A 22,328-nucleotide genomic window follows, 5' to 3' on the forward strand; every position below is an offset into this window, starting at 1 on the left:
TGTGAGGTGGGGATCTAACTCTATTTCCAGCTGGAGAACCAACTTGGTTGACAGTATTTCTTGTAGAGTCCATCATTTTTGTGCTGATTTGAATGTCCACATTTGTAATAACAAAATCCCGGTATATTCATGGATATGTTTTTGAAACCTAAGTTATTTCCCCATTGATCTTTTTGTCTGTCCCTGTTTCAGTCAGCTTTATGCTATGTTTTGTTAAATGATAGCAAAATCTCTCCTCTTCTTGAAAAAAAAAAGCCCAATCTGCAAAGTTTGTCTTCCATGTAGACTTTAGAATCAGTTTCAGTTTTCATTAAAAATATGATTGGTATTTTAATTGAAATTAAATACACAGACTAGTTTGCGGAGAGCTGTCATTTTTACCTAATGTTGAGTTCCTAACCAGGAATATGGTATATGTCTCCGTTCATTCAGCTTTTCTATTCATGGATGTCTGGAAAAGTACTGAGTTTATTTCTAAGTGTTTTACAAATTTTGGTTATCTTTGTTTTGGATAATGTTTTTTCACATTACACTTTTTCTAATTGTACCTGTAGGTATTTTAAAGCTGTTGATAGGTTTTTTAATAATAGTGATCTTGTTTCCTGATCATCTTGCAAAACTGTCTTATTAAGTTAATAGTTTTTCAGTTGATTCTCTTGGCTTGTTTTTTGGTAATCAAATCATCTCAAATGGTGACAGCTACCTCTTGTCCTTTTTGAAAGTAACACCGTTTATTTCTTTTGTTATCTCATTGCCGGAGACCCCAGCATAATAGGAGATAGTAGTGATAATGTGGGAGCACGTGTGCCGACTCTGACTTCATTCTTTCATCCATTCCACAGATATTTATTGGGAATCTCCTCTGTGCCAGGCACTGTTCCTGGTCCCTGGTGACACAGTAGTGAACTGTTAAGATGATTATATGGTTATTCTTGTTTAATTTGTTGACTAGATCTCCATAGATTTCTTAGGTAAATCCTGTAATACACTGTAAACTCAGTTGCTAGCATTTTGTTTAGAATTTTTGTCCCAATGTTGAATTGGCCTACAATTTTCCTTTTTGTTCAAGTTCTATGTCACTGCTATCCTAGCCTCTTCTAACAGGAGTGGCTTCTCCTTCTTCTCTATTAAAAATTGTATCACAATATGGATTTAATTACTTCTGCATTTTAGAATTACTGAGTTTTTCTTTGTGCCTAGTACTTGGTCAGTTTTAGTGAATATTTCATGTGTATTGGAAATGAAAGTGTGTATTCTGAAACAGAGTTCTAGCTATAACTGATTGGATCAAGCTGTGTTCATTGTGTTACTCAAATCCTCTCAACACTTCAAATATTCTGTGCCTATATATGCCATTAATTCCTGAGAGGTTTACCATGAGAATTAAGACTTTGTCTGTTTATTTCTGCAGTTCTAACAATTCTTGCTTTATGTTTGAAAGCTGTGTTGTTAGGAGTACAAGGTTCTTGCCTACTGTGCCATCTTGGTGGGTTATACCCTATCAGTGTAAAATACGCCTGTTGTCCCATTTCATATCGTTTGTTTTTTCAAAGATCCAGATCATAGAGTTCATTCCTAGCTCTGCGGTCCTAATTGTTTAGGATATAGTTTTATATTTTTGTGCATGTTTCCTACAGATTTTCCTTGGGTTTATTTTGTACCTTTATAGTTTCTTACTTTGAGCATTTAATTCATTTATTTTCATTCTTTGTTATTCAGTAATAAATACCTTTAAGGTTTATGGATTTGCCTTGAACACACCCAATAAGTTTTTAAAAATGCATTGCTTTCATTATTACTATTTCCTAAATAGTTTATAGAATGTTTTTATTTTCTTGAAATAAGTTAACCAGGTTTATTTTTAAAATGTTCAAATCATTTGGTTTATTTTGCTTGCTCATTGTTATTAAAACCCTGTTTCATTGCATCATGGTAAAAAATGTGGCCCAGATTAGTTCAACTTTTAGGGAAGTTATTGTGATTTTCTTAGTAGTCTAGTATGCAGTTGATTTTTTTTTCATTTTTCAGTTTTATTAGGTAGAATTGTTAAAATTTGACTGCACATATACAATATACTGCATATAAATACATATACACAATATACTGCACATATTTTAAAAATTTATATACATGTATGTTCATTGTTTCGAAGAACATTTAGAGCTTTAGCTTTTTATTTTTTTGTGTGATTTCTTTTTAAATTGAGTTATAGTCATTTTACAGTGTTGTGTCAAATTCCAGCGTATAGCACAATTTTTCAGTTATACATGAACATACATATATTCATTGTCACATTCTCTTTCGCTATGAGCCACCACAAGATCCTGTATATATTTCCCTGTGCTACACAGTACAATCTTGTTTATCTATTCTACATTTTGAAATCCCAGTCTGTCCCTTCCCACCCCCCCAACCCCCAGATGATTTTTATAGATGTTTCATTTGTCAAAAATAGAGTTGGAGAAGAATTTCCCCCCGCCAGTAAGGGTTTTCAATTTCTCGTGTTACCACGTTTGATGTTATGTTATTGATGAACAGAACTTTATTATGTTACACGGTTGTTGTAATTTTTATCTTTTTTCAACAAAAGGTAACTTCCTTTTTCTGTTTAAAGCTTTTGTCCTGAATTACATCTTTAGAGATTAAAATTGTCAGTTCTATTTTTGCTTGAATATGCTTAATATATTTTTGCCCATCTTTTCTTTCAGCTGCTTTGTGTCACTTTGTTTTAGGTAGGTCTCTATTTAGTAGCATCTGAGTGGATTTTTTTTCTATTCAATGTAAGAATCTTTGACTTTTAAAAGTAGAGTTTCTTTTGTGTTCACATTGGTGGTGATAATGGATATGCTTGGTCTTTATTCAGTTATCTTGTTTTGTTCATTGGTTGATTGTCCTCCGCTGCTGCCCAAAGCAGTACTTTCCACAAAGGCAGAAGAGTAGAGAGGGTTCTCCTTCTCTGGATTTTCTTTCTTCTCTCTCTCCCTCCCTCTTTCTCCTTCTTTCTCCAAAGGAAATCGGATTGAAGGGCTAATCATTTTCTTGATTGTCTACCATGTACCCCTAAAAATAATGTTTTGCCTGTGTTGAATTTTATGCAGTATGTACCTCTTGGTGTCTGACTTCTTTCACTCAACAATATGTTTATGAGATTCACCATGTGGCTGCGTCCATCCTCATTGCTCTTCATTATTCTGTGTCTCCATCCCACCTTTGATGGCAGTTGGGTGGTTTCCAGTTTGGGCTCTACCCAGCAGTGCTGCTGTCAGCAGGCTCACATGTTCTTTCCTGCTGCATACGTGATGAGGTTTCTAGGGCGCACACCCAGGAGTAGAACTGCAGGTTTGGAGGTAGGCACATTGTCTGCTTTACTAAATGATACCAAACTTTTCCACCGTGCTGGCCCCAGTCCATCTCCCCTAGCAGTGTGTAAATGATCTCATTACCCCATGTCCTTGACAACACTAGCAACGGGGCGGGGTAGGAGTGAGGTGTCCTCATGGACAGTGTGAGGAACATGGGATCCTTGAGGGTGGGGACCTCAATGGAGTGGTGGGGAGGGGTCCCAAGATGTCATTTACTGTGCTGATTGATGAAGACCCGGGCTTGCAAGCTTCTTCGTCCCAGGAAGCCACCTTCTCAGGCCAAAAATATCTGGTCTTGCTCTACCCATGAGCTGTTCTCTTGAAAATGCAGAACCTGTGGGAAAAAGGAAAAACCCCAGTTCCAGCTCAATCACTCACAGCAGGAATTAGCCATTCCCCGTCTCAGAGCCTCAGTTTCCACACTTCCAGGGGGTCCGTGAAAAGGGCTTCATAAAGGATCTTAGACTGGGCACCGGGGGTGCCTCCCAAGCCAGGCACCAGGCACTGTCATAAGCCAGATGCCTGGTGCTATCACAGGCTTAGGGTTAAGCATACAGGGGCATCATCAAGGCCAAGGCTGAGCCTAGGAGACACTGTCACAGGCCAGCCACCAAGTGCTGTCACAGGCTCAGGACTAGGCACCAGAAGCACCATTCCAGAGATGTGCCTGGCAACAGCATCACCTCATGGTCCTGGCAGGGCCTTGCCATGACCACACTGTCTCCTTGGCATCCTGCTGCTGCCCCAGCTGCTACCCTGCATAAACAAACCATGAGTTCTAGAATTCTCGCACAGTGGAAATGCCCTGCCCCACCCTGCCCCCAAGTCCCATTATGAGGGCCAGTGAGAGCCGTGTACCTTCTTGCTATGGCTTGTGGGTCAGGAGATCTTCAGGGCCTTACATCTCCATTTTCTTCTGCCAGAGCTGACAATAGCCTCTATGTTGAAGGTAGGCCTCTGGGAACATGGGAGAGAGGCAGGAGGGATCCGTTTGCCTGGGTGCCTGTGTCAGCCGTCTTCATGCCTGAAGGGCCTCCACTTTTTTGTGTCCTGATGGGTGCATCCTCATGAGACTGAATGGTGTGCCAAGCCTGGGGACCCAGACAGTGGCAAGGCAGTTCCTGTTTGCAGGGTGATCATGAACATGAGGGAAGAGCCTTATTTTAAAAATGGGAACAAACTAACATCCGTGGAATGGATAAGCTTGTTTGGGAGGCACAGTCTAGGAGAACCAGGACTTGTGCTGAGGACAATGTGATACATGGATGACTGCTCACCCCATAAGGCTCATCCACACACCTTTATGTCTCAGCACCCTGTGAAGTGAGCTTTACCAATATCCCCATTTCACAATAGAAACCCAAGTCCCAGAGAACAAAGTGCTTGTGGACCCAGGATTCAATACCAGTTTTCAATAGACTCTTTGGCGATAAAAAGTTTGGGACCCCATTTGACAGAAGGTCTTCGGGTTCCCACTCTAATCAATCATATATAATTTTGTGGTGACAGCTTTGGTTCGGTTCATCTGCCAGCTGCCCATTCTCCCACTTGGCAGAAAACATGCTGACATGGCATCTGTTAGTAGGGGTGTGTCCCCAAACTTAGGGACTTTATCCTTTTCCACCACTGTGTGACCCTTCTTCCCAGACCAGTGCCTGGTTGAATGAGTGAGTGGATGAATGAGTGCTGTCCTGCTCTGCACTGCTCTCAGGCATCTGTGATGTTTGGCGGGTGCTGAGGATGTGTGCTGCTCCTCATGGCTGACTGCTGTGCCTGTGATGATGTGGGAGTGGAGGGCTGTGACCTTGGATGGAGGTTACGAGCCAGGACAGGTGTTCCCATCGCCATGTGTGAGTGCAGGCGGTGATGTCAGAGTACAGCTTGTGAGTGGGAGTGCTTAGACTCTGGACTCCAAGAAGTGGTAGAGGTGGTCTGCAGTGGAATCTGTTTGAGCCACTGAATGTCCCCAGTAGAATGGAATGGTGTCACTGTGCCTATGACGGGGTTGATCTGAAACACATCATGCCCCGAAATAATCTGTCATGACTCCCTTCAAGTTCAGCTGCTGTACTTGGTGCTGGCATCTCCAGGCGGAATCCTGCAAATCTTGCGTAGGGTTTGGGGAAGGAAATCAGAGTCATCGTTGTCCTGGGTGGGAGTGTGAAGAATGCTGTTTGCTGAGACTGGGGAACCCACTGAGGGTGTGGAGCACAGAGGCAAAGCCCAAATCTGCCTCCTAGAGCTGTCACTTTTTAAGTGGGGAAGTTCATCCTGCAGGACCTTAGCTCCCCAGGGCCTCAGCTTTGTAAGAAATGAAAGGGCAAGGCTCTGGAAGCCCTCACTGCTCCCAAGGTCTTGACTGGAGAAGGCTGTGATCTGAAACAAGGTACACACAGCATATGAGAAGGGCTGGAAATGTGGCTCCCCATTAGGGGAGATGGAAAGTAGGACAGCAAGCCACCGGGTAGAGATATGGGCAAGAATGGAGCAATGAGAGGCCGAGGCAGACAAAACTCCATGGAAATGTTGGGGCTTGTGCTGGTGCCTGTGGATCCCTGTGGGGAGCCATTGGTTGAGGGTAAAGATGACCAGCCGTGGACGTGTGTGGCAAGGGAACCCGCGATCCACATCTAATGGTAGTACCAGGAGCCCTGGGGCATGGCGGAACAAGCCCAGTCATCAATGGTTTGTGATCCTCTTGAGGGATTTCCATGAGTCAGGCCCAGGAGATGTTTCTGCTCATGTGTATTGGTTGCAATAGATTATTAGCCTTGTCTGTTTATTGTCGGGCCCCTCCACCACCACCACAGACCTCCACCCGCACCCCAGATGAGGACAAGCCTTGGTTGCTGCTGCTGAGTCCCTGAAGCTCTGGTTGGCACTGTATGCTGAACTGCCTAGGGGAACACTTTCTGGAACTGTGTCTGCTTGAGACAGTGTAAACACATATCCAATTCCGCCTGCATGAGGGGAGGTCCATGATGACATATAACAACTTCTTGGCCAGCCCAAACTTGACAGTAAGCTCTGCATAAGAAACCTTTTATTTTGTCTTTAATCTTGATTGCCAACCTTTGTGGTAGGATTTCTCTCTTTCCTGTCTTCAGTGATGTTCGGTTATCAAATACCAGTCCAAGATGGTCCAGTTCAAAATAGCAACCTCATGTCCAGTTCGGTGCAGTGTCCCCTCCTCCCACTCCTGCTGTCAGGGCTAGTGAGAGGCAGGGAGGGAACTGACAAGCATCTCTGCTCACTTTCTGGTCTGGTCACAGAGGATGCGCCTCCAGGGGTGGTAGTCTATGAAGGCCGGCCCTGGAGTTGTACAATGTGACGTCGTTGTCCATTGCTTTCTGGCTACAAATGACTAGCAGTCCTGCTCATTGTGCCCCATCACTTAGCCCTTGACTGACAACTCAGCCCTCTGATGATTCTCTCTTCTCCTTCATTCCCCTAAGTATCTGCTTGTTTAAACAAGGGGAAGGGATGAATCCTGGGTTGGTGACTTGTAACAAGCCTTAGAGGGGTTGTCTGATCCCCATTATTTGGAGGTTCTCTTCATAGCAGTCTCCTCCTGTCTTTGGTAGCTGTTTTGGGGGTAATGGGAAAAGCCCCTCCCCACATGTGCATATGGAAATCTGAGAGCTGCCCTTTGCTGCTTGAGAGTCTGCAAGGGGCTGGCATGGCCCACCCCCTACCCTTTTCCTAAGGATCCTGGTTCCGGGCCTGTGGTCAGACTAACATCTCCTGCAAGAATGTGAAGGGGAAGCTGGTGGAGGTAGGCAAGTGGCCATGGCAGGTGAGCATCCTGTTCATGGGCATGAACATCTGTGGCGGCTCCATCATCCACCACCAGTGGGTCCTTACAGCTGCACACTGCTTATACAGGTCAGTCAGGGTAGCCAGCCAGTCTCCAGGGCTTTGCTTTCTGGAATGGGAAGCCTTGCTGAATGTGGGGATCTGGGAGTAGGGTCCTGGATGGGTAGCCCTGTGCTTAGCCTGTGTCTTTCCAACCATACCACGTTTGACCTCACTGCTGGTGGTCTGCTCCTACCCATGGCCCTGCAGATCCAAAGACCCCAAAGCATACTCTGTGAAGGTGGGAGTTCAACACATCTCCGAAGATGGCACTGAGCTCTCTGTCACTCACATTGCAATTCATGAGGATTTCAACAACCTCATATCCCAGGACATTGCCCTCCTAAAGCTTGGAGACTCCATCTCCTGGTCCCCCCTCATCCAGCCTGTCTGTCTACCCACCCCCAAACTCAAGCCATCTCTCGGATCCATGTGCTGGGTGATCGGGTGGGCCCGAACAGATACAAAAGGTAAGTAAAGGCAGGCAGAGGTCCCAAGACCCTTGCCTCTTCAGAACACAACTCCACCACGGGCTCCTCTGTCCATTATTTTTTTCACTTTTATTCACTTATTCACTCTATCAGCAAACATTTCCTGAGCACCTACATGTGCTGCATGTCATCCTGATCTCTGTTGATAGAAAGATACACACGGTGTCCTAGTGTAAAACACGCATGGCTTGTATGGACCTCAGTTCCCAAAGCTAAGTTAAATCCAATGTCAATCTCTCACCTTGCAGCATGGTAGGAAATTAATCCTTGGCTATTAGTGGGATTCCCTGTCTGCAGGTGGAACAAAAGCCATGGTCTCAGGAGGTACCTAGGCATTGGGCAGCCATTGTACACACTTGTTACCTCGAGCACCACTAATTCCTGTCCCCTGTTGTTGCCACCCTGAGGTCCTAGAATTGAGGAGCCTTTGTGGGGTCCTGCCCTCCAGGGGCTGCTCACTCCGGGCTCTAGGGTCTTGACAAGTAGCCATGGAGCAGTGCTCAGCCACTCACCCTCATGGACCCTGATTTATTGGGGTAATCTCTCCTTGGCTTCATTCAGTGCCTGCATGTTGGTCTGAGCCCTTCAGGGGACTTTTGCTTAGAATTTTTACTGAGCTTGGGCTTTTTCAAAAGTCAGGCTGTGGGTTGGGGCCTTTATAAATCACCATCCCAGGAAATGGCTCTGCCTCCCACATTGCGAATCTGGACAACTCCAAGATGGAACTATGCCACAGAGTGGAAGGGATGATGATGCAGGATCTCTCTTTCTCCAGTGACCCCACAGCCCTCCTACAGTCTTCAGGAGGTGGCTGTCAAGATCATAAACAAGAAGATCTGCCATCAACAGTACAAGTTCCTCTTCTTAAAGGACCAGAAGAAGTTCATCGGGAATGACATGATGTGTGCCGCCTCACAATGGGGCATGGACATGTGTCAGGTGCGCAGTGTTTGGACCAGGGCAAGAATGGGACTCTGAGAGGTCATGCCTTCCTTTCCACATTGGCACTGGGAGACCTTATGAAAATCTCCTTTCCCTGGGCTTCCGTTTCCCCAATCTGTAAAATAAGGGTGCAAATACTTTTTGCTCCTGTCCATGATAATTAATGATAGTACCTCTCAGGGTATTTGAGCACTTCTGAATGTCAGTCACATGCCCAGATCTGGGCCAGGTGCTGGTAGAACCAGGTTTGCATAAATGGCATCATTCTGTAAGTGTGCTTCTACTTCTTACATCTTCTAGTCAACATCATTTTAAAGATTTATCCATATCAATACATGCAGCTCTGATAGACTAAGTGCTCAATCTACAACGTTCTCTTTTGTGAATATGCCACAATTTATTCATTCTCCTGTTATAAATATTGAGGTAGCTTCTAATTTTTTCATATTGCATACTCAGCTGCTCTGAATAGTCTTACACACACCTCCCTATTTACATGTTCCAGAATTTCTCAACGTGGTACATCCTGCAAGGAACTGGTGGGTCACAGGCTGTACATACTTTCATCTTTAATCGTCATTGCCAAATTGTCTTCCAAAGTGATTGTATTAATCTATATTCTTACAGCAGTGTTTGAGAATTCCATTGCTCTATGTCCTTGCCAACTTTTGGTATTGTCAGACTGTACAGTGTTTTGCATTCTGCTGAGTGAGAACCAGAGAAATAGTTCCCATTGTGGTTGCGTGTACACGTCCCAGTTACTAATGCAGCTGTGCACCCTTTCCTATGTTTGTTCACAATTCATAATTCTTCTGTGAGTCACCTGTTCAGATATTTTACACATTTTTCTATTGTTTGCCTTTTCATTTTTATTATATTTTTATATTTTGGATACTGATTTTATGTTCATTGTATATATTGTAAATATTTTCTTTCAGTTTTTGATTTACCGTTTCATTTTTGTATATACTGTCCTTTGCTGACAGCAGTTTAGATTTTATTTTAGTCAAACATATATTCATTTTTTTCCTTTTTGGCTTATGCTTATTTAAGAAATCCTTCCTTTTCCTGAGATTATAAAGATATTTCTCTATGTTTTCTTTTTCCTTAAAGATTGGAAATTTTGGTTTCTACATTTAGGTCTTGAATCCACATACATTCATTTTGGGAATGATATAAATTAGGGATCTATTTTTATTTAATTCCACATATGACCCACCAGTTGTCCTAGTGCCATTCATTGATAAAACCATTTCCTGTGCTGTCACCACTTCTCTCATAAAATCAAATTTCTGTATATACTGGGATTAATTTTCTGAGCTGGACACCTTCATACATTTTTTCATTTTGAAAGCAAATATTTTTTGTGTTTTTTTCAATTGAAGTATAGTTGATTTACAGTACTGTGTTAGTTTCAGGTGTATAACATAGTGATTCAGTATTTTTGCAGATTATATTCTATTATAGGTTATTACAAGATAAAGGGTATAATTCCCTGTGCTATCTAGTATATCCTTGTTGCTTATCTATTTTACATATAGTACTTAAGCCCATACCCCTAATTTGTCCCTCCATACTTCCCTCTTCCCTCTGGTAACCACAATTTTGTTTTCTATATCTGTGACTCTGTTTTGTATATACATTCATTTGTATTATATTTTAGATTCCACTTACGAGTGGTATCATATAGTATTTGTCTTTCTCTGACTTATCTCACTAAGCATATTTTCTACATCCATCTACATTACTGCAAATGGCAGCATTTCACTCTTTGTTTTATGGCTGAGTAATATTCCATTGTCTATATACCATATCTTCTTAAGCCAGTCATCTGTTGATGGGTATTTGGGTTGCTTCCATGTCTTGGCTATTGTAAATAGTGTTGTTACAAATATTGGGATGCATGTATCTTTTTATTTACTTTTTCATTTTCACTTTTTCTGGATATATACTCAGGAGTGGAATTGCTAGATCATATAGTAGCTCTATTTTTAGTTTCTTAAGGAAATTTCATACTGTTTTGCATAATGGTTGCACCAGTTTACATTCCCAGCAACAGTGTACAAGGTCTCCCTTTTCTCCAACATTTCTAACAACATTTGTTGTTTGTTGATTTTTTTGATGATGGCTATTCTGACAGGTATGAGGTAATACTTCATCGTGGTTTTGATTTACATTTCTTTAATAAATAGCGGTGTTGAGAGTCTCTTCATGTGATTGTTGGCCATCTGTATGTCTTCTTTGGAAAAATATCCATTCAGGTCTTCTGCCCATTTTTGATTGGATTATTTGGTTTTTGATATAGAGTTGTATGAGCTGTTATATATTTTGGATATTAACCCCTTGCCAGTCACATCATTTGCAAATATTTTCTCTCATTCTGTAGGTTGTCTTTTTGTTTTGTCAGTGGTTTCCTTTGCTGTGCAAAGCTTTTAAGTTAAGGCAGGTTTTTATGCAGGAGCATCCCTGTGTAGACTGCATGTACCCAGTGTCTTTGGTGTGAGGGCTGGATTTAACATTGATACCAGCCACATCTTTCCTCAGGGGATGCTGGCTACAGTCACCTTGATAAGGAGTGTGGCAGGTGCTGGAGGAGCTAGAGCCAGTGCAGGGTGTAAGGTGGGACTCCGTCTCTGCTCCCTGGCTATGGCTGCCCTGTCAAGGGTGAGGTCTGCTCCCAAGTTGCTGGAGAGGAAGCACTGAGGGTTGGCCTAGAGCAGGCTCCGTTCCCTTTAAGTGTGTGTTTTCCCTTCTCCCTGCACTGGGGCTTTTGCCCCAAAGGAGGGGACTGCTGAGGTAAGTGGGGCTTGTGCACTTACAGAGGTCTGATGCGCTGCCTGTGTAGACTTCTGGGCTCTGCTCAGATGCAGCCCAAGGTTGGGTCTTTTCTCATTTGGCTGTCCCACATCTAGGGCTATGTGGTGTGCAGTGGGCGGGGTTGGAGTGTTCACTAGGCTGGTAGTGGGGATCATGGTGTTGGTTGTCCTGGTTGGAGGGGCTGTGCTGCCACTGGAGGTCTGGGCTGCCTCTCTGGGCTGTTTGAGTAAGTGCCAACAATGGCCGCTGCTACCTCACCTGGACCAAACCCCAGACCCCTGTGCTGCCTCTGCCTCGCTAGATCGAGTCTTTTCCCAGGACCTGGCTGCCCTAGATCCTGTGCCAAGCTGTGGTGTTGAGTGGGTGAGGCCAGGGTGTTTGCCCAGTTTGAGGCAGTGAGGCAGCAGCCGCCAGAGCAGACTTCTGTCCACTCTGTCTGTTGGTAAGCCAGCACCAGCGCACTCCTCGGGAGTGGAGTCTAGACATCTCCAGCCCGTCTGTTCCAGCGGTTCTCCCAGCAGCCAAGCGGGCTTGTCTCCTCTGTGTAGGACCCTAGTGCTGGGACACCCAGTCTGTGGCTCAACCCACTTACTCCCCTCGGTGAGGTTCTACCCTTGTGGTCTTTCTTTTCCTTTTAGGCCCCTCCCAGGGGCACAGTCCTTACCTGATGCTTTTTTTGTCCATCCTATCTTTCTTGCAGCCTTGGTCATATAGGAGTTCTTCTGCCAGTTTCCATTTAGTTTTTCATGAGAATTGTTCAACATGTAGATATATTTTTGATACGTTTGTGGGGGTAAGTGAACTCCATGACCTCTTACTTTGCCATCTTGATCCCCTTCCCTCTAATACAAGTATTTAAGGTACAGATTTCTCTCTAAATATTGCTTTAGCTTAATGCCACATATTTTAATATGTAGTGTTTTTATTATCATCTATGTCTAAATATTTTATATAATTCCCACTTTTATTTCATTTTGACCTGTGACTTAATTAGAAGTGTATTTTTTTACATTTGCATGTTTGTTTTTGCTGTGGATTTCCAACTCTGTTTCCCTATAGCCATAAAATTCATTCTACAGTGACACCAGTTAGTATATAAAATATGGTGAGACTTGTTAGGTGGCCTGGTATGTAGTTAAATTTTTTAATGTTTATTTCATTATTTTCCATTTCTATTAATTTTTCTTCTGCTTTTCTTGGTTTGATTTGCTTTTCTGTTTCTGTCTTCTTGAGTAAAAAGATTTCCTCTTTCGAGTTTTGTGTTTGAAGTATTTAAAGCCTTGAAATCATCTTTTAATTATTATACTGTGGATGCATCTTTAAATGTTGTACTGTTGTGATTCCATTTACACTATCTTTTTAAAAAAATACTATGTTCTGTGATTGGAAGGAAGTACACATATTTCCTTTAAAAAAAGTAGTATGTAAATGCAGAAATTAGTAAATGGGACTTTTCTGTAATCAAACTACATAGAAGTTTCCACTCTAAGTTGTTTAGTTTATATCCCCAACATTTGTTTCAATACATATATAAAACCTTAAATAAATGTTAGGATTTTGATTTTTTACAAGGACTGTAATATCATTTTATTCTCTAACTTTAAAATTTTTACTTGCAATGTATCTTAGACTATTTCTGTGTCTGTATTTACAAGTATATTCCATTCTCCTTAACTACAGAGTAATAATTCTCTTGTATGGCTATTTCATAATCTATATAACCCTTCAGTAGACATTTGAGCTCATTTCAATATTTTTCTACCATGCTAGAGTAAAAATCCTTGTTCATAAATCTTTGTACATTTGTTCAAGTATTTCTCTAGAATAAATTTTGAGAAGGATAATTACAAGATCAGTTTATGCACATTCAAAATTTTAATAGATACTGATAAATTAGCCCAATGAAAAATTTGTTCCATTATATTAATACCAACAGTATATGAGTGCCTATTTCCCCACATCATCACCAGCATTAGGTATTATTTTTATTTTAACTTTTGTCTTTTTGGTAGGATAAAACATTTATTTTTGCTCTGATGGAATAAAATTGAGCAATTTTGTAAATTGCTTGTGTAACAGGACGCTAAATAGGAAGTATTAACAAAGGCATCCAGATACACCATCTGTCAGGATTCAGAGTTGTGTGACTGACATTTCACTACATGTGTGTATCAAAGGGTCAAAAAAGGTAGAATGGAGGTGATTTTGTGAGAGCTTCTCTGGAGAGAGCAGCTGCTCCTGTGCTCTTACCCCTTCCCCTGTAAGGGGCTGGGTGAGAGCTGCCTGTTCTCCTGGGAGGGATTTCAGCAGGATCACTCAGAGAGTACAAGGTGTGCCTCCTGAAGTCAGGGGACAGTCAGCTGTAAATCTCCCCCAGGCTGAGAGACCAGGAACTGCCCAGAGGTAGGCTGGTTCTCCTGCCTCTTTACTCCCCTGCTTTACCTTGGTAGGTTCACAAGACAGGCCAGCAAGGTGGGGTAAGAGGAGCGGGAGCTGAAGGAAGGGAAGAGGAGAGAACAGAGCCTGCTTCCTCATTCCCAAGCCTCTTGATGCCAAAGCCCTAGACAGCAGTAGGGGGAAGTGTAACTTTAAATCAAGTCTAGCTTTGTGATTATTACATGGATAAGGATATTCTGATTTCTGAACTGAGATGTTTATGTGACAGTGTAATCATAGTAATTATGATTACATTAATCATCTGAGCAAAACATTCTGACTGTGCCCAAGTTTTTACCCAGGGTCAGGGAAAGAACTCACCCCTTAAATACATTTTAAAGGGACAAAGGGGATTCAGATGAAGGTGCTTGCTGCGTTCAGTAGACCATTTATACTTTTCCCTGTCCTTTGCCCATGTTTTTCTATTAAACTACTTTTCTTTTTATGGACTTGTGAAAACTGTGGCTATTATATGCTCTAGTAATTACTGGTAAAGGAACATCATGTCTTTTTCAACGTAATTTTAAGTGGTTCATAAATATGTGTATACACACATACGTATGGAAGAGAGAGAAGATAAAACAAATATGGTTAAACATTAAGTTAGTGAACCTGGGTAAAAATATCATATTTGCAGCTTTTCTGTAAGTCTTAAATTATTTCAAAATAAAAAGTTATCAAAAAAAAAAAAACTTTGGGAACCAAAAGTTTTAATCCTTTGTAAAACGCATTACAGTATTTTACCCTACTTGTGCATCATTTACCATTTTTTGGTGTGGATTTTTTACCATAGAGTTAGTTAAAATTTTGATATGTTCATATTTATCATTATTTCTCTTGATGACTGTAGTTTTTATGCAGTGCTTAGAAATACCTTTCCCATCCTAGGATTATAAAATTCTTTACTCATATATGTTCTTCATTCTTTTCCTTAAGTATTTAAATTTTGATTCATCTGGAGGGGTGTGAGAGGAAACCAGTTTCATTTTTCTCCAAATGTAGTCAGTTATATAAACAATTTTTATTGAATACTTACAGGGTTTTTTTTTAGCGATGAATTAAGAAATGCCCTGCTTATTATATTCTACATTCTCATCTTATTTTGGTCTATTTCTGCCCTTTGCAGTCTCATTCCTATGCCACCACCACTCTTCTTAAATTATTGTAACTTTCTAATTCCTTTTCGTATGTGGTAAGGCAAGTCCTCCTTCATTATTCTTCTTTTAAAGAATTTACCAGGCTGTTCTCCCATGTTCATTCTAATTGAACAATCTTTGTCTCGAGATATTTTCTGATTTTGTTTTTGATTTCACCGTTGACCTGTTTGCTTTTTAGTGGCATTGTTGTTTAGTCTCCAGATGTTCATTTTTTTCCTGTTTGTCGTTTGAACAATCTTAGTATCATGTTTTAAAAAAATCATGTGGTGATTTTGGTGGGAATTAATAGATTGATTTAGGGAAAATAGATTCTATTTTGCTCTATTTCTTTATGCCCCTAGAGCAGGAGTTTATAGCTTTCTCCATATAGTGACTGCATGCTGCTTCTTAACTTTATTCCTAGGTGTTTTAAATTCTCTCTCTATTATGAGCAGTATGGCTATTTTTTTTCAGTGTATTTTCTGTTTGTATTATGTATTGATTTTTTGTGTATTTACTTTATAATAAGCAACCTTCTTGGATGTAGTGGATTCTCTTTAATTTTGTAGGCCCAGAGACATATCATCTGCAAACAATGATAAATTTGGCTCCTACTTTTCAATATATATGCCTCCTATTTCTTTTTCTTGTTTATCGCAATATCAAGAATCATATTCCAGAACAATTACTCTGTCTTTCCAGGAGACACTGTGCTAACTTGTTTTAGGTATGTCTCTTGTAAACAGTGTAATGCTGAATACTATATTTTCCAACATATTTGGGAGGCTTTCCTTTAATCTATTTACCAAGAAGAATGTTTTCTTAACCCCTCACTTTACGTATTGGTTTGATTTTTTTTTCCACTCCACTTTTCCCCTGTACTGGTTTAGAAGTTGTCATATCTCAGTGTCATTCTGCTGCTGGTCACCTGATATTTTCCACACATGCATTTAAACTTGACTTAATATCTAGACTTAATCAGGTCTACAGTTTCCTCCTTAGCAGGACAAGAACCTTCCTTCCTTTTCTCTTGCTTCACTTCCATCCCCCAGACTCATCCTCTTGTTGAAAACATCTGGGCGTTCAGCTCACTCACTGAACCCTTTTGTTATATCCAAGAGTTTTCAGTTGGCTCTCTTGGGCTTTCCAGGTGTATACCCATGTAGGAGCTGCAGTTCATGATGATTTTGCCTCTTTAATTTTCATGATTTTTATTTTTTTCATTATTTTGGGTACCACTCCCCCAAAGCAACCTGGAATTGTAGCTCTGCTTTTCCTTGTTGCTGACCTTCCTCGGAGTGCTTCCCACACTTCGCCACGAAGCTCAGCGCTGATGTGGCACGTCATCTGTCAGGGAGAGAGCCGTTCCTTTCAGTTCCACTGCGGCATTTGATTTTGGGAAAGAATGCCTTGCTTCATAAAATGTGTTCTCTGCAGCTATCAAGATGACTCTACTCTTTAACTCAATGTGCTGAGTTGGTTCCATGAACAGATTCCTCATGTCCATTTACCCTGCCAGCCAGGATCGGCCCTCCCTGGTCATGGTATGCTTTGATTTCATTCATCTGTTGAATTCAGATTAATGATACCTTTTTTAAGAACATGTTTAATTTATTTGTTCATCCAGCAGACACCCTGTTCTGGGCCCTAGGCCAGGCACAGGATAGTGCTGGTGCACGGCCCAGGAGAGGTACTGGCCCAGGAACAGCAGTCCTGTGAGACACGATCCAAGCAACCTTTGCGTTCTGTTTTGTTTTCCTCCAGTGAAGCTGGGCTCCATTTAAGGTGTGTTGAGGAAGGCACCCCCTTTGTTAAGTTGCAGAATTGGGACTGTGCTTCACTTAGAAGCTTAGTCTGTGCTCTGGAACATTTGATATAACATAAATTATCTGCTCCTTGAACGCTGGATGGAAGTTGCCTGTGAAACCCTATAGGCCTGTCTTCCTTTGAAGGGGTAGTTCTTGGGCAATATTTTAATCTGTTTTGTCCATGGTTATTGGCCTTATGGTTTGTGTCTTCTTGGACATTATTCATTTCAGCCAGAATTTAAATCCATAAAGAGGGAGTTATAAACATTCTTCAGATTCTGAGAAAGCGTATTTTCCCTGGATGTGATTCTAGTCTCTTTTCTACTCATACCACAAAGTATTTGCATTTTCCTTCTCTTTCAGTTTTTCTTGGTAGGACTTAGAAGGTGCTTATCTATCCTGTTACTGATTTTTTTTTCCTCAAGTCTATGGTTTTTCTGTTTTCTAATGCATGACATCTGCTTTGTGTCTTTATTCTTTTTCAAGCATCTTCAGCTGAATGTGCAGTGATAAATAATTGATAATAAAAATAATTTATTTTCATTCTTTCTTGTTTGATATTAAAAGTATTTAGACCAAGACTCTTCTGTGTGCAATTCAGGCGCATATCCCATGGGCTCTGCAATATATGGAATTCTTACTTTCTACACTCTAGCTGTAGATTTTAATTTTGTTTTTCCTTAACATTTTTGAAAGTTATTTTTTTTTCTGTTGATGAGGTGGTTCACATTTTGTTATTGGGTTCTGGTTTTATTTCACTGTGGTAAGAGAATGTCCACATAGGAGACCTTTCTCTCTCTCTTCTATTTTCTCTCCCTCTCTCTCTCAGTTCTCTTTTTCTCTGGATTCCCAGAGTCCAGTCAACCATATCTCTCAGGTAAAGACCTACACACTGTCATTACTATCTTGATTATCACTGGCTTGATTTTCCCCTTCATCTTCCATTATCTCGCCCTACAAAAGGCACCTACTGAAATCTGTTTAGTAGATAGCTTTAAAGATGTCTGTGTCTTTGAAAAATACATAGTGTTGCTATATGTGTATTTTAATTTGCATAAATGATATTGTGCTACATTCCCCTACTGTATTTGTTTGTTGTGGAATCTCAGTTTGTTAAAGAATTCACATTAAACGGTTTTATTCTTTCAAGTCATCACCCCCACATGCCCTATGTCAAATCTTCCTCTGTTCTCCAAACATCATTTTGGGCAAAGCCCATTATTTTCAGTTAGTTTCAGTTATTAAATACCTTGTCATATTATAAGTCTCTATTTAAAAATGGATTTGATTTAAACTGCACCAAGCCCCACTCCATCTCCTTCCTCTGGTACTCCTGGAGCATGGGGGTCTGGGCACTGGGAGCTGGCAACTGGGTAATCGCCTATACATGGAAACCCTCAGATCTCCCTCAATTCTCTTTCTCTGCTTGCTGATTTTCAGGATTTCCCTAGATATGCTAAACATTGATCTCTGGTTGGTTTTAGACAGAGCAAGTGCCCTATCTTAATTCATCATCTATCTTCAATGAGATCTGGTGTCCTTCACAGAACAGATAGTTTTAATTATGATGTAATTAAGACTAACACATATGCCCTCTTGAGGTTTGTGGGTTTCGATCTTATTTTAAAACATAGGCTTCATCCCAAGTCATACAGTCATGGCCCTGTGTTTTTAATTAGCTTGTCTTTCTAACTTTTCACATTTTGAGTTTTATTTCCTCTGGAGTTTTGTTATGGTTGGAATCAACTTCACTTTTCTCCATCACTTTCCCTACCATCTATAACAGAGACCTCCTTTCCCATAGACATTACCCTTTCTGGGGCAAGTCTCCTCACCTGAAGGCATCAGGCTGGCTTTCTATTGCCCCATTGGTCTGTTTTTCTGTTACTATGCTAATATCATGGTTTCTATAATTATAGCTTGGAAATATTTCTAACTCTCTGGTTAGATGTATCTCAAGCCCCCAGCCTCTCCAATTTACTCTTTTTTTCTCTCAAACCTGTCATAGAATTCATGGACTTTTTTTTTTTAACCTTCTGTAAACATTTATTCTACTTCAAGTAACAAAGCTATGAAGTTCCAAGAATTCATGGACTATTATTATCCTTCAATATCAGTTCTAGAATCAGACTGTCAGGGTCCTGAAAAAATCCTGCTGGAATTGCTTGAACTTTAGAGGTCAACGTAAGGAGAACTGACATTGTTATGATTTTTGATTGTTCTATCCTCTATTGAATAGATAAAAGAATATTTATAAAATATGTGTGGAGAATAAAGAATAGTACAACCAACACCCATACCTTCACCACCAAGCCTACAAAATAGTGCATTACCAGAAACTTCGTGGCTTCCATGTGATAGTTTCCAAATCTTAAACTGTGAAGGCTCTGATGCAGCTCTTGGTTTTCCTGCTGGCTGGCATCTGCTCCTGGTGCCTCAACTTCCCTGTGTGCAGGGTGATGTTTTAAGAGTGAGGACATGTTCCGTAGAGTGTTCTTTGTCAGGGTTTGCTAAAGTGTGGCTTGAAAAGTGGGTTCCTTCAGACAGAATCTATATTTGCTTCTGCCAGATACCTGGGCACAAGACCAACCCAGGACCGCTTTAAGTGACGTTCCTGGCTGGGTTTTTGAACCACCCAGACAATGTGAATTCAAGTTGCAAGTTCACATGAGGGCAGGTTCTCAGTTTATCCTCACTTGGAAGGTGTGGTCCTTTTTGGGAGGTTTAGCTTTTTGTAGATTTCCTCTTAGGCTTCCCTCCTTGGGCAGACCCTGGATTTTGCCTTTTGTCTCCTGCACTCATGAATGAGGCTGTGAAAACCAAAGCTCAGTTTCACTAGGTTTGGCCAGTGGCTCTGGGGCAAAAGCCATCTTCTGGGCTTTGCTGACAGCTCTCTGGGTTTCAGCCCTTCCTTGGGTTTTGGACTCTGAGGAGTCTTTATATTCTTGCCAGCTCACCCATGCATTTAAATTGATAATTAAAAAAAAAAAAAACTCACATGTTTAGTTATCTTCAACAAGATGGGATAGAGATCTAGTCTTCTATACTGCAGGAAGCCAAATGCTGAGAATTGACATTTTTACATTGTTTTAAATTGCCTCCTCTAAGAACAACGGTGTATCTGTACATTCATGTAGGTCTTCCTTTATGTTCTTAGGTATAATTTTATCATTTTTCCCTTACATGTCTATGCAGTCTTCATAGATTATGTCCTATAAATCTTGGTTTACATTAAAATACATATATATAGAGAGAGACAGAGAGAGAGACAGAGAGAGGAAAGGAAGGTGCAAGCTGTTTTTCTGATTTTTTAAAACTTTTCAGCAACACAGAAGAGTTTAAGTAAGTTTTAAAAAAATCATAAACCCACCACCAGCAGAAATAACAGCTATTACCTTTTGACGTATGCTGTTGTAAATATTATTCTCATACCTGCTTTGTACAAAAAGAGCTGGGGGCAAGGTTACATTTCAAATAGCTCATTCTGCAAGCAGGATTGTAGGAAGGAAGAAAGTCAAGAGCAACACCTTGGAGGCCCACCAAGATTTAAAGGGAGGGCAGAGGAGGGGACCAGGGTTACGGTCAGAGAGTTAGCAGGAGAATGAAGAGAGAGGTCAGTGTGATCCTGAGCGTAGGCCCCATGCAGTGCTTCCATGTCATAGAGCAGGTTTATAGCCTCATTATCAGGGACAGCATGGGCCTAACACAGCTCATGCTAAGGATATGGCTGAGGAAAGGACAAGCTTGTTTATCCAAGACCTGCAGGGAGGCTCTCCTGCTGCCTCCCTTATGCCTTCCTCCCTCTCTCCCTCCCTCCGCAGGGTAAATCTGGCAATTCCCTTGTCTGCCAAGTGAACAAAACCTGGATTCAAATGGGGGTGATGAGCTGGAGCTTTAGCTGCAACCAGCACCGCTTCCCGGGCCTCTACACCAGCACCTCCCACTTCACTAAATGGATCAAGAAGCAGATCAGTGACGTGAGGTTCGTCAGTAGAGCTGGGCCCACCTTCCTGAGCCCAGTCTTCCTCACCAGCTGCATTCTGCTGCTCTCCTTGGGCTCCCTGTGGCTCCTGTGAGTGATGTTTCCAGGGCAGTCCCCCAGGAGGCTGTTTCTTCTTCTCTGTCCATCTGCAGGAGAAGTGGAGACTGGCAGAGCACAGGACATCAGGCAGAGTACCCTGGGGGAGGGTCCCAGAGCCACTGTTTTTTTATAGTTCAATGAAGATGCTCTTGAACTTTGTACCACTGAAGTTATCGTTCTTGACTTTGGCCAGACCCTTCAAAGCCTCCCCACCCCCAAGAGACCTGGCTGTCCTCTCAAGGGAAGCCTCCCTGACAGTATTCCTTGTACTTGTGCTCAATGTGTTCCCCTTTCTGGGCTACAGTTTCCTCTTCAGCCAAACATAGAGCTGGATTCTGTGATCCCCACTCTCTGCTTAGTCATCCCAGTACTCCAGCAATCCCCAGGCCCCCATGGCCCTTCCTTGGGTCTCTGACCAATGGTTTCCCTCAGGTCTTACTGTGAGGGTTGGCCTCTTCCCACGAAACTCACAATGACCAGACCTGCACTTGTGGACCGGAACCTGTGGGCCTCTCCCAACCCCTCATATCACCTACAGATCCTGACTGATTCCTCTTCCATCCTTGGCAGGGGTGGGTGATGATAAGGGGCAGGGAGGAGCAAGGCAGAGTACTTGGTTGGGTGACTGTGTGAGGTGACTGCATCCTCAGCTCCTGAGCTGCTTCAGTGGCCTCCATCAGACTCTGAAGAGCAAGGACAAGCCCAAGCTAGCCAGACTGTGAGGGCAGAGCCCTGCTAACGGTGTGAAAGGTAGCGTGGGGGCCCCTCAGACCTGGTGGGCCTCAGGTTCACAGTGGCTACGGGCTCCAGAGGGTGGTGGATATGGCTTGCAGGCGATTGGAGCACTGAATGACCAGCCCTAGTGTCGTTCCCAAGACAGCAGGCCCTGGCAAAAGTTAGATTGTCCTGACTTGATTTAACTTTCACCCTTTTATTAGGCTAGAATTTTAACAACTTTGAACCAAAGCTTTTCACAGGATTTCCCCACACTACTTTTTAATTGTATTATCCATCTGTGTCACTGAGCCATCAAAATGTTCCCCCAGTTCCAACATACAAAGTGGCCTTCTGCTCCCAAAAGGGCCCAATGGTTATCATCACACATTCTTTGTGAATGGAAACCTCACCTGCGCCATCTTTCCCAAGAAGGTGGATCTGTAAGGGAAGTGTATTTGCTGAATGGACGCTGAGGGAGACGCTGCTTAAAATTTTGCACTCTTGAAAAATCACTATCGAAAACATATCAATGTGCTTAATTTCAGTGCCCTGGGGCAAGGCCCCACTGTAGTCATCAGGTTGGAAGGCAAGTGGGGCCGCCTGGAAATCCTGGATGTCAGCCCCTGGGTTTGGGCTTTCCTCTCATCCAGTAGGGATGGAAATGGGCTGCCGGAGGAGGAGGT

At 42.0% G+C, this 22,328-nt stretch overlaps 1 protein-coding gene across 1 annotated transcript; it reads left to right on the plus strand.

The window, feature by feature from the left end:
• Positions 1-4,229: 4,229 nt before the first annotated feature.
• PRSS46P (serine protease 46) lies at positions 4,230-21,149 on the plus strand. The gene is made up of 5 exons (XM_010997173.3): positions 4,230-4,311; positions 7,070-7,247; positions 7,428-7,687; positions 8,484-8,647; positions 20,669-21,149. Exons 1-5 carry the CDS (start codon positions 4,230-4,232, stop codon positions 20,921-20,923), a joined length of 939 nt encoding a protein of 312 aa, XP_010995475.1. The 3' UTR covers positions 20,924-21,149.
• Positions 21,150-22,328: the final 1,179 nt, after the last annotated feature.

This window comes from Camelus dromedarius, chromosome 17, assembly GCF_036321535.1.
Source record: "Camelus dromedarius isolate mCamDro1 chromosome 17, mCamDro1.pat, whole genome shotgun sequence".
NCBI lineage: Eukaryota > Metazoa > Chordata > Mammalia > Artiodactyla > Camelidae > Camelus > Camelus dromedarius.

Coding starts and splice junctions, on each gene's coding strand:
- PRSS46P (XM_010997173.3), top strand. CDS start 4,230: ATGGCTTGTGGGTCAGGAGATCTTCAGGGCCTTACATCTCCATTTTCT. Junction 7,248..7,427: donor GCTGCACACTGCTTATACAG/GTCAGTCAGGGT, acceptor ATGGCCCTGCAG/ATCCAAAGACCCCAAAGCAT. Junction 7,688..8,483: donor GGCCCGAACAGATACAAAAG/GTAAGTAAAGGC, acceptor CTCTTTCTCCAG/TGACCCCACAGCCCTCCTAC.